A 13,297-nucleotide genomic window follows, 5' to 3' on the forward strand; every position below is an offset into this window, starting at 1 on the left:
AAAGACAAGTGGAAGCAGACAAAAAAAAGCAAGCATGCTACTAACTTTAGCCGAGTCATTTAGACAGCTGTTAGCACATGATTCTCCTTATGCTGCTGAGAATATAGCCCAGAAGAAGCGGATAGTATAGCTTTTATTTTGGAAAGAGCCATTTCTCTGTAATAAACTCTCTTTTCCAAAGATGAGTGATTCCTCAATCAGATACAGGGCTCGCAATATCGCTAGCCCGACGTCCTGGAGCTAGCGATTTTTTTCAGTCGGGCTACCAAAATCTATCTCTTCCCTGCCCGTCGGGCTATTGTAGGAAAAATATATGTCAATGCTTTTGCATTCTTTCAGAAATGTAGCTGGGTAATTATGTCATTGGCATCGGTGAGCCACTGTCAATATGTGACATATTGAAGTCACGTTTGAATTTGCGCTTGTTTTTTTGCTTTCACTTTGCAATCGTGCGAACTGTGTATAGAGTGCGACAGCACTGATCTGTGAGTGATGATAATTTGTGCACCAATTCCTCTGACATCGTCTTATTAATCGTTAGCTTACTATGCAAACATGACAAGTGAAATCTCCCGCAGCTTAAACATGTGAGAGGTTGATCGCGCAGAGAATCGCTGAGCTTATGTGAGTGCGCGTGTAAAAGCATTTCAGTTCTGCTGAGCCAAATAAGACAGGTCAGGGTGAAGAAGTGACAGCCAAAGAAAAGCTTACCACAAAACGGAGAAGTTATGACAAATCAGACTATAAGGCAAAAAGAAAGTGCAGCTTTATGGTTTCATGGACAAAAGAATTTCTGTGGCTGCAATATGACGAGCTAAATAACCAGGGCTGCACATAAGTGGTCCGCAGGTGCGCATTCGCTGTCAAAATAAAAAACACGCACAAGGGTTAGGGTTAAATTTAAAAACTGTACTTTTGAGTTAAAATATATATTTATAATTTTAATAAATGACAAATTAAAAAGGCATGAACATTTTTTTGTATCGAAAAAATATCGAACCGTGACACCAAAGTATCGAACCGAACCGTGAATTTTGTGTATCGTTGCACCCCTAATATATATATATATATATATATATATATATATATATATATATATATATATATATATATATATATATATATATATATATATATATATATAAGGGCTGCCACAAACGATTATTTTGATAGTCGACTAGTCACCGATTATTTATGCGATTAGTCGACTAATCAGATCATCATCATCATCCAAAATAAACAAAAAGTCCTTCAAAAATAAAATGCAGCAACCATCACTGGACGTAAAACTACAGCTTATTGCACCAGCAGCATCTGCTCTTATATAACTATCATTAGCTTACAGCTTTAAGCTTTTAAGGTGCTAACTAAAAATAAAGACAAGATGATAGTTTATTCAACTTTAATGAAATTTGCAGATTGTTTCGGTAAAGTTTAATAAACTCCTTGCTATCTAAAATATAACAGGACACCGGAGTATATTCTCCAGCATCTCACACTTCTGATAATCAGCTGTCTGCTTGACGTTTATTCAGCTGTGTAAAAACTATAACTTTAATCTCAGCCAAACCGATTTACTCAGGAACAAATAAAATACAAAAAAAAAAAAAAAAAAGCCAAACAATAACATTTTAAGTTATCTAAGTGACTTATATATATATTTAACCTGAGTCGTGAAAGACGGCGGTGGGTTTGAAAACAATTTGCCAGGAGTCCGGTGTTCTCACGGCGCTAGTGACCTAGCCCCCGGCTAGCTATCGAGCTAGTGGGTAACAGATGTCTCCGAAAACGTCGGAGCGCTTTTGAAAATATGTGGTGTCCTGATAAACTGAGCAGATATTTGAGGTTTACACAGCTACATTCTCGCCTGAAAATATGTTAAACGTTTATTTTGTGACCCAGAAAGAATAATAAGAGTAATATTAAAACTAACTAGCTACCGCCATTGTTGGAAACTAAGCTGGGCCGCGCTATGAATTCTGGGACACAGCTGCTTCTTCTTCTTCGGGGTTTAACGGCAGCTGGCATCCTTGTACATGCTGTGCTGCCATCTTCTGTTTCAGTCCGTTATTACACTCTTAAATCCTGCTATTATTCCTGCGTCTTTTGCGATCTTACAAAGCTTCAAACGACACGTCGACTATTAAATCAGTCGTCGACGATTTTGATAGTCGACATAATCGTGACTAGTCGACAAATCGTGGCAGCCCTAATATATATATATATATATATATATATATATATATATATATATATATATATATATATTAGAGATGGACCGATCCGATATTACGTATCGGTATCGGTCCGATACTGACCTAAATTACTGGATCGGATATCGGAGAAAAATAAAAAATGTAATCCGATCCATTAAATATCACAAAAGCACCTCACAAAACTTGCAACACGCCGTAACTCACCTCAGAACGTTAGCACTCGGAGCAGTATGCATCACGTGATAGAGCGGCTGTGGCATGCGGGACCTGTCGGTGGTCTGGATAGCATGTGGAGCTTCGCTAGCAACCCAGCATTTCATCTCCGACAAAGTTATCCCCGAGAGAAGTAAAGCAAGTGTGTAAGTCCATCTCTGAATGTTTGTAAAGCATTCCTGCGTTAAGCTTAACAAGCGACTGCCTCTTCTTGCTGCTACTTCAATCATGAAACTGCTTAATGATCAGCTGATCGGCTTTTCTGTTGCGAGTCCGTGTCTCTAGTTTGCTTTTGGCCCACTTTGCACCAGAAAGAGGAAACCAGCGGCTGAACAACAGCAGCACGTTTAAGCTTGATAAGCTGTTGTTAGAATTTATTTAATATTACTTTCTACTCGAGGATCTTTTTCTACGTAGCTGACGCTGGTAACTGTGCAGGGGCGGATCTAGCAAAGTTTAGCCAGGGGGGCCGATAGGGCATTAACAGGGAAAAGGGGGCACAAAGACATACTTTTCTTTCTTATTCTCATTTAAAATGTCGAGCTTTTAATAAATAATTATCTGACACCCAAAGTTTTAATTTGATGTAAAATGAATAGAAGTCAATTACTGTATATAGTGACTATTAAGTCTAATATATATATACCCTAGTAAGCTATAGTACTTTTTCCTTTGGAAAGGTACCATCTGTGCAGTCTGCAATTTTGTTGAAGAAAGATGTTGAATCTATTTAATATTTCTTGAAAAATAATTGATTTCTGTGCATTTTTTTTCCACACTGCATCAAATTAAGGTTGATTACGTCGATTAAGCATCATGAGGTGGAGCGTGAGGGGTGGTTCCCTATTTTTTATTTATTTATTTTTGTTGTTGCTGGGAGTTGGAACCCTATTAGTTAGGTTGCTTAATATTTATGCTAAGTACTCTTTAAAATACCAGAATAGGGAGGATGGTAAATTGGTAAATGGTAAATGGCCTGTATTTATATAGCGCTTTACTAGTCCCTAAGGACCCCAAAGCGCTTTACATATCCAGTCATCCACCCATTCACACACACATTCACACACTGGATGGAGCAGGTTTAAGTTTATTAGATTGATCAGTATTGCTGAACTATGAAATTTTTTTTTTTTTTGCATACAGGTATAACAGAATAACTTTAGTGTAGTTGTTGTTTTAAACTTGAGTATGAACTTACACAAAATGCAGCAAGATATTTAAAAAAACAGTTTTGTTGATTAAAAAACACTATATCGGATTCATATTGGTATCGGCAGATATCCAAATTTATGATATCGGTATCGGACATAAAAAAGTGGTATCGTGCCATCTCTAATATATATATATATATATATATATATATATATATATATACACACACACACACACACACACACACATACATACCAATAAACTTGCACTTGCTCAGCTTTACTGTTAAACATTAGCAGGTAACGGACAACAAGACAACTAAAATCACTGGGGTTAACAATTATCACGCTTTTAACAACTTTCCAAGGGAGTCAGAAAGTAGGTGATTGGCCTAAAGAGGACAGCCCCGAAGAGGCTCTGGTATTTCACACACAACCCACGGGCGTAGAAGTGACCCACATGTAGCAGCCAACCAGCTAGTTGGTCGCTCGTGGATGAGTTTGCCACTGGCTGATGTCTACTAGCCAGGAAACTCAGCCTCAGCGCCAAAGACACTCACACACTCACACACACACACAAAATTAGGACTGACTCCGAAGGATTTCGAGAGGGTGGCCTCCACTGCAATAATGGGGGAGCTTTTGTGTCAAAGAGATGCTTGTTTTCTCCTCCTCAGGCATGAAAGAGAATTTGTCTTGCCAGCCAGGTCTATTTATATTCACAAGAGCATTGGCATGGTCACGTGGCTCACTGGGCAGTGGGTATATACTAGCGATAGATTAGAGGGGCTCTGCATTAACTCTCAAACTGACACCACCATAGAAAAGAAACAACTTTAATTTCCATGAGCCTATCAGACACAGATCAGAGAGTGTATCACTGAGCAATACCAGGTGTGTCACAGCACTGGCTCTGCGGGGCACAAAAAGCACAGTAGGGGAAAAAGTCCCTGACCATCACTTTCAGTTAGATAAAGTTGGTTGAGTGGTAAATGAAGGTGGGTGCATTGGAAAGCTGTGATAAATGGCCTGATATGATAAAATCAACAGTCATTCTTTCCTTATGATGACTCAGAGTTGGCATCATGTCTATAAAAGCCAAAGCTTGAACAGGTTCACTCACTTTGCAGCGGATTGTTATGCCCTGAAGTAGAGGACACGCCTAATAGCAGTGACTCACAAATCAACAGGCAAGCCTAGTCTGTAAACACGTTATCTAAATACTGTTGGTTTAACTTGACATACATAAACAAGCTACTTATCACATAAATGGGTGGATATTATGTAGTGTTAACCCTTATCCATATACCTTAAACAAGGTAAGATCAACCATTATACTTCAAGTTTTCCAACAAATTATAGAAATAAAAGATAACAGAGTCCTCTCACACCTGTATACACCCAGGGAGAAATAAATTTCAACTAGTTCGGTCTTAAATTCTTATATTATCACAAGAATACACAATAATAATAGATGACACATCTTGACGAGATGAAATAGTTGCAGGTGCTGTTTAAAGATGTCCATCTTTAGGTTAACACAGAGAGTCGTCTTTTCCACGTTGTGCATTTCCACTGTCACATCAATCCAGTTATTTATGGTAGATACTACATTTTCCATCCATCTTTTGGTAATAGCCTTTTTCTCTGCTGCTATCACTATATATTTATTGATGCCTTTCGCTGATCAAAGTACTTCTGCCAAAGTCCAGCCCAGATATAAGCTCTTTAAGGCAGATACTAAATCATTTTATGTCTACACAGACAACTTAGCAAAGAATCTATGTAAAATATGAGAATAACAGACTGTTGTAACGCATCATTTGTTCCCGTTTCTTTTGTTAAATCTACCAAAGCTACCAAAGATAGCACAGGCTGACAACACAGCTTGATTTCTAAAGAGCTATTAGCCAAAGGAGCAGTGCATCATTGAGTGTCTACAGGCATCTACAGTGGAGGCTGTGTCGTGGTTTAGAGCTGCATTTCAAACAGTGGTCTTGTTGAATCTACCATCAGATGAAGTACCATCAGATTTTGATCAGTGCCATCTGGAAAGCCCTGATTGGCAACGGCTTCATTTTTCAGAATGACAATGATCCTAAACACGCCGTCAATGCAGTAAAAACATCTAAAAACATGGGATCATCTAAAGGAAGCCAGTATCCAAAGAAGGGCTTTAAATGTCCTTCAAGAATCCCGGAGAACTACTCAAAGGAGAGAAAGCTCAGGCTCAGAAAAATAAATACTGACTTTCAAGCTTGTTAAAAATTACAAACTCTGTTTTTGTCTGTTTCCCATGTTATTAACGAAATATAAAGAAATGAGCAGATACTCAAGACTTTTTCACAATACTGTCATTTAACAGGACCACGTTAGTGATATTTCAGCCAAATATTAGCACTGTACTTTTATTATTATATATTATTAATATATTATAACATATTAATAAGGCAATGAATACAATATTAAAAATGAAGTGAATGTGTTATTCATTGTTTCTGAGCTATAGTTGGGTTCCTAACTGTTAATCATTTCCAAGGAACATCAAATTGAATGTTTCAAGTATCATCTTGTTATTTCAGTCTCAAACTCACATGCATAATTCAGTCGTTGATTTCTCAATCCAACCTCACATCACGAGTGAACTCGCTCAACAAGTTCAGCATCTTTGACAATATAAAGTGACTTTCTCACACCAAAGATCTGCAGGTCTTACGAGCTGATGAGTGGGATGTCAATATAGCCCCTGGCATAAATTTTAATACGATCTTGTGTTTTTTTGGCATGCCTCAACATGTACCTGGGGAACATAAAAAAGTCAAGCTGACTTACCGCACACACCCACACCACTCAGTGTCCTGGTACTTAATGAGACCGTTTGAATAATTCAGCCAACTATAGGCTCAGAGGAGGGAAAGGGACTCCAGCCATCATTAACTATTCACAGAAGCTGTATTACGTCAAACTCACATGTGCAAATATACTGTTTACACACAAACACAACAAGACCCTTACCAGATGAAATGCCCCGGCTCTGAATCTACAAGCGGGGAGATGAAAGCTTTTGGGATTCTGACCTTCTGGGTCCTCTACAGAGATCAGACACAAGCACAAACTTGTACAATATCCACTACAATATGTAAACACAAAAATTATAGCATGGTAAGAAAAATCACAAGACTGCTCAAATCCAATTCAAATGCCGTAAGAAATACAAGACGAATGACTTAAGCAGTCTCGCAAACAGCGCTGGAAAATAAACCATCTTTGTCGTTTATAATCCGTCTTTAATATAATTACACCGGAGTGCAATGTGTCCTTTTTAGACACTTTAGTGGCTTCATTAATCTCTTAAAAGAGATAGAAATCTGTCAGACAACAGTTGCTTTCTCGGTCACACTTTTAGAGCTTTATTCAGACATGTTTAAACGTGCACACACAGCAGTGACAGAGAAAGCAGTGATATTTTACATATGTGCAAAAGAGTTGTCATGCTTTGTGGCAACGAGCATTGTCGGTTGTACTTCTGAATGTGTGTGCACCATCCTGAAGCTGAGAGAAAGCTACACCCTATTCACTGTGCACAGAGACAGCTTTCTCCTCTGGATTGGGACGGACAAATATCTCAGGCTTATTGTACTTTGTGAACAGACATCGTTTTAATGTACTGTTTATGTCATGAGCAGCTGTAATGCTGCGCATGCCTGCTCACTCATGCAAATGGACAAAAATTAGACTGAAAGGTGCTAAAAGAGACCTGCCAAGATTGCTTTTGCAATTTGTGTGAAAATCTGAAAGGGGTGTTGTTTCACATCTGGAAACTGGTGAATTTAGATGTGATCAGATTAATGGAAAGCAGTGCAAGTCCAAGAGGAGGTTTCCACAACAAAACAAGCTAAATTTGTCCAGGCTCTGTTAAACAAAATCTGTCAGCGATACAAGAAATGTTACCATTCTGTTCTATATAATATGCCCTTTATTAAAGCAGATGGAAAATCTCATCAAGATTGAAAACAAATCTCTTTTTCAAGAGAGATCCATCAAATGTAAATATAAGAAATGAGTACAAGTGATATTCAGTACAGAACACAAACAGTAACATGGACTCGGATCATATGCAACAACATATCAAGAACAAGAGCATCAAAACAAATCACACTCACACTGAAGAGAGCCATTTTCTCGATCCTTTAAAATGGACAAACTCCCCCACACTTCTAACAATTTCAGCTCTTTCTGTCGATTATTCCACAAAAAAGGGGGTTAGAGGAAAGAAAAGAAAACCTTCTCCCCTCCAATTCTGTTCTGACAAACGTTTGTAAAATACAGTGAGAGCAAACGCCGTACTGGTTCTGATTTTTACACATGTACGCAAATAAAACAAGACTAAACCATTTCACTCGATGGGATAAACACAGCTTTTAAATACATGTCATACACTTCCATAAATGAAGTTAAAAAAAATGACTCCATTAGCTGAGTTGATGGGGAGATTTGTCGCATGTCATTACCTCCTCTCTCCCTCGGTTTAATCTAGATAATCAAATACACAATAAAGACAAACAAAATCAAAGTATTGGGGCTGAAATACTGATGACATCATGCTGCGAATGCTTTATGATATCAATTTTACCACATTTCCACCTGCTATTCGCAAGAGATCATTGGAACATCTGTAAGAAGCATGTAGTAAGAGGCCTGTTAGAGTAAGAAGTTGAGAAATGAAATCTGGGTAAAGATTTCATCTTTCCAGTCAGTGTAAGGAGCCTCTTATTCCTCATTTTACACCAGAGCAAAAGGCACCTTAAAAACGCACGCACTGCAACACATGTTCTTCCGTTTGAGGAAGTGTCCATCACATGTCTCCAATCTGCCTTAAATTTAGCACTGTTTTGACTGTAACAAAAACAACTGTTTGCTGTTTAACACACTGAGAAATAATAAAAACAGCTCAGAGACATTGTGAAAACCTTTATGACCTAAGTATCGTACAGAACAGCTGGAAATATTTTTTCATTTTGACTATAAAATTACAAAATAATTCTCATCTTTCAGGAATTTAGAGATTTTTTGCATCTAGCCCAAAAATGGTCGAGTAGTTCAGGTAACATGAAGCCCACACTGTAAAATCTAGGCGGAGCTGATTTTTCTGTCTGTGTTCAGACAGCGTTACGTTGTGAATGCTTTGTGCTACGGTGATACACCAAATATCCCCGTAAAGCTCGCCTTCTCCTCTTACCGGAACTGTCTGAATTTTGTCTCTAGCAAAAGTGGTAATGGAGTTACAGTCATTCAAAGAGCGCTGGACTGCGGGTAAAAATGAAAGAGTTTAAAGGGTGGGAGGAGAGTCCTCCTTGACGATTCATCAGACTTCGCCCTACATGCTGTCACTGATGACTAAGGTCAGGAAAGCAGGTAGCTAAGAAAGGCTTAGTCCATATTAGTGCTGACATGCTCTGCTGTGGGCCTTCTCTCCTTCATACACAAATGAACACAGCCTACTTCTGCTACATCTGAAGGATTGGCCCAGAAAAGAAGACTCTCTGCATACTGATCAGAGATGCAAACAGACAGCGACCCCACACACATATCAACAAGTGCACTCCATGCACTAGAAAGCGCTCAGAAGCAGATTGGGAGGAACTGCCAATCATTTCCAGTTGTATTGCAATGTCAAAACAGCACCTCGGCACGGAGCATCAGCATTAGCCGACAAACCAGAACTCATCTGTGCAGAATTTTGCTTGGGTCAGCGATTTCTCTCAAGCAAACTTGACAGACGGAAGGTGATATAAAGCAGGTAGGCTGGACACAGGGATGAACAAGACATGAACTTTTACCTCTGGCCCAGTAGAGAGATGGGAGGGCGTGCACTCCCAGTGGAAATACACACTGGGTGTCATCTTCTTGTGTGTATGACCAGTCAGCGGCCGTTCCCTTCTCTTCATATGGAGGCGGCTCATTCCAACGTACACACAAAGATCGGGTTCAGCTGAATGGCCTAAATGGCAGCAGAAGCTCCTGGCCACAGCGGCTCAGACCAGCTGAATGGTCCTCATTGTGTCCACCACAGTCACAGGGGGCTCGCAGAAATGAGTTGTTTTCTAAGAGGCCATTTGGCAGGCCAGTGTTCTTATCCGAGCAACACAGGAACAGGCATTTCCACTTGCTTCAGATGAGGGCTTGTTATGGACTCAAGAAAGACGGCCCATGAGGCACGCATCCAGTCACAAAGGGACTAACAAACTTATACATACATGGACGTGAAACGGACTTTATACCACCGCCCCCAACCCACTCTTTCCACTACACTCAGTGTCTCGCAGCTAGAATTTAAAAAGCATTGCATTCATAAGCCATGATGTCACACGAGCATGTGTTGAAGTCTAAGTGTCAACACCAGAATACTGGGAATTTGCCCGCTTCTTGTACCAACCGGTTTTTGAACCTCGTGTTTCTGACGGGCGCTCGTCAACAACAACAGAAATGCAGAGTTTTAAAAGCAGTTCCTGTTTGCAAGAAGTGCATTACTGTGCAAGTGCGTAACAGACCAAAAATAATGGTGACATGCTGTTAACCACAAAGATTAACCACAAGCAAGTTCCGATTCCGGTAAATAATCAGAAATAACTCTAAAACATGTACGGCAAACACAGGCAAAACATATTTGCATTTTTACTCTTAGTAAGTCATAAATATCAGTGTAATTTGCTATATTTATCATATATCATATTGCTATGATGCAAAACAACAAACAAATTTAACCCACAATACACCCTGAGATTTTAACGCTTGTTTAATATTATATGTTATGTCTTTGTTTTATCTGTCTGATGTATCTGGTTCTTATCTGTACTTTTATTGTTTATATAAATGCTACCAAGGCACCAGAGGGGCAGATGAAAATCAGCCTGTAATTCGCCAAACCTGACTCCAACTGCTTGTGTTAATTTTTGTACCACGTGTCCATTTATAGAAAATGAGCATAAAGATGAAGGAATAATTGGCAAACCTTTCTTAAATAACCTGTGATCTAATATAACATAGCGATCTTATAGACCTCAGTCTCCCCCTGGGGCATCTAAAGGTGTTGGCCCAAAATGACTCCCTTCCAACAAGAGTCCCTCTAGTCCCGTTTCATCGCTGTGGTGCAACGAGAGCTCGTGCTAACCTACAGAGGCCCAGCATGTTTAGTCCACATAACTGCGTTTTACTATATATGGATGTTTTAATCTGTTAACGTGAAAGTAGTACTCACAGCCCTCCATCTAATTTTGAACGCGCTATTGAAGACAACTTCACTTCCTTTAATGGCGTGTTGTTTAAAAATGTGACATATCACTGCGAGACTAATGAGAAATTTCCACATACAGGTTGTACCCAGCCTCTCACCCAGTGAACGTCTCCTGCCTCCATGGAGTGGATGTACTGTATATACCACTAATGGGCTACAGTAACCAAAACAGAACAACTGCTGAGATTCATCAGCAGGTCAGGTCAGCACACTAAATCCTTTTTAAATCTACAGCTGAAAACACCTTTGAGTAATGGACTAATATCATTATTAAACTCTGATCGAACACTTTGGTATTTTTATTGCAGTCAGTATCTTTTTACACAGTGTCATAACCCCCTTTTTAAGCCTTTATTACTCCCAGATATGAAATCATCATGTATTTACATCAAAACGCATGCATAACCAATTATAGGAGGGTAGCTATATATGATGCTATATTTAGAAAAAACAATAACAAAATGTTATGGACGCTGTGGATAACTAGAGGGGTCACTGCACAGGAGGATTAGATTTAGCTGCATGTATGGGGGCCACAAAGCAGGGGAAAAGGAGGGGGTACTGTCACGGATGTGTGACAGTGTGTCATTGGTGGGGTAGTGGGGCAAGCAGCTGCTCTGGGGGAGGGGTTGATATCAGCCCTGCTTTGGATAAATGAATGGTCCCAATATTGGGGTGCATACACACGTGACAACAAGCCTCACATCACTGTGACCACAGGCACAGGGCAGTGTAGTATATGAGGAGGAGCATAGGCATGTAAACCCATGATTCCAGTAATAACAGGGCTGCACAGGTGTGCAAGGCTCGGTAAACTCTACGTTATCACTCCGGTGAATATCACTGAGGTCACAAACTACGTGTGGTAACTACGGGCAGTCATACATGACAGACTGTATCTTCATATGACACCACGAGCGGATGATGACTATAGGCCTGCTCATCTGATTTCAACACCACTCACAGTGACTCACACTTTTATAGCAATCAGCCGGATTTTTTTCCCAGATGAAAGTTGAGGTTTCAATTACGTCTAACTGGGAGCCATGTGGTTACAGCTGAATAAAATCAATACAATATGAAGAAGTACAACTGGATAACAAGAAAAGGGGTACAGCCCTGAACGCCTTTCAACCAAGCCACACACACACACACACACACACGTAGTGGTGTTTAAAGACACACATTCACACAGCAAACGAGAGGACTTCTGATCTTGTTAATCAACCTTCAGTTTTAAATGAGCTTCGAGAAAAAGAGGAATATAACAAAATAAACAGAAACAAGGGGAAATGGATGGAAGCCTTTCTCTTCCTCATGTACAATGCTGCTTGCCATGCACTGCTAGCTCAAATGCCCACATCCTGTACTAGCACAAAATAAGCTAGGTGGCAGAGCCTGAGAGCCTGAAGCATGCTCTCATTCAAATTTTTCATAAAGGAAAAGTAGACGATGAGGATGAACCTCTGGTATAACCTATGCCGGTCAGCCCAGACAGCTGAGACATACACAGCTAGCCTGACAATCTGCTACAGCATCCCCCCCATCAGCCCCCCGCCCCTCCTTTACCTTCAGACAGCTCCAGATCCAACTCAGCCAACTGGTCTCTAACCTCTTTAGGCAGGGCGGACAAATCCACGCCCCGGTCCGCCATGGCTTCGCCGATAAACTCGAGTGGCGTCTAGTTGAAAAGAAACCGGGCTGTTGCGAGGAAACGTTAAAAAATTAAAAACAAAACCCCTCCCTCAAGACACAAAACAAGCACCGGAGTGGGAGAGACAGTCCATCCGCACGGCTGGCCCTTCCGCCATAATGGGGGAAACTCACCAACGGCAACGGGCGGTCACGTGACTGCATTTACCTCGCCTGCGTGTGTTGATTCGCCGCATCCGAGAAGGGAGGAGGAGGTGGAGGTGAAGGAGGTGAGGGTCTCACCGACACCGCTGCTCCCCCTGGCGTTTCAGTGGCGAACAGACACACACAGGGAGACACGGACACACAGTCCCCGCCCTTCATTGAGTTCAAGAGGGTTAAAAGAAAAGATTAAAACTTCTTTATAAAGATGACTGAAGGTTTTTTTGTTTTTTTTTGGGGGGGGGGGGGGGAATACAGGTTTCACGCACGAAATGCACATGTTTTGTGTGATCGTTTACTTAACTGTGCATGTATAAATCAATTAAAACGTACTCGACTTACTAAAAAAACTAAACCACAAAAACTGAAACTGGTGCAGCATCTGATTCCTGCTGTTAGCAGCTTTCTGGGACTCAGAAGATAACCTAATGGCCGATTTACACTACAGAGGTGCAACAATAGTCAATTTCCAGAGAGATCAGGGAGAGAAACTTTGCTGGAGACCAAAAATAGTGTATATTTGTCACACTTAAATGCTTTGGATCATCAAGCAAACTTTGATATTAGGC

At 40.3% G+C, this 13,297-nt stretch overlaps 1 protein-coding gene across 1 annotated transcript in view; it reads right to left on the minus strand.

Annotated features, from left to right (window-relative positions):
- dip2ba (DIP2 acetate--CoA ligase B (putative)a) overlaps positions 1–12,721 on the minus strand; it is a 48,007-nt gene extending 35,286 nt beyond the window's left edge. Inside the window, exon 1 of the mRNA XM_085261255.1 lies at positions 12,444–12,721. Within this exon, the coding sequence (XP_085117381.1) occupies positions 12,444–12,528 (85 nt within the window). The 5' untranslated portion in view covers positions 12,529–12,721. The remainder of the gene's footprint in view (positions 1–12,443) is intronic.
- Positions 12,722–13,297: the final 576 nt, after the last annotated feature.

Source organism: Mchenga conophoros, linkage group LG20, assembly GCF_057382185.1.
Source record: "Mchenga conophoros isolate Kocher_MC1m ecotype Shallow Benthic linkage group LG20, M_conophoros_male_GT1.1, whole genome shotgun sequence".
Lineage (NCBI taxonomy): Eukaryota > Metazoa > Chordata > Actinopteri > Cichliformes > Cichlidae > Mchenga > Mchenga conophoros.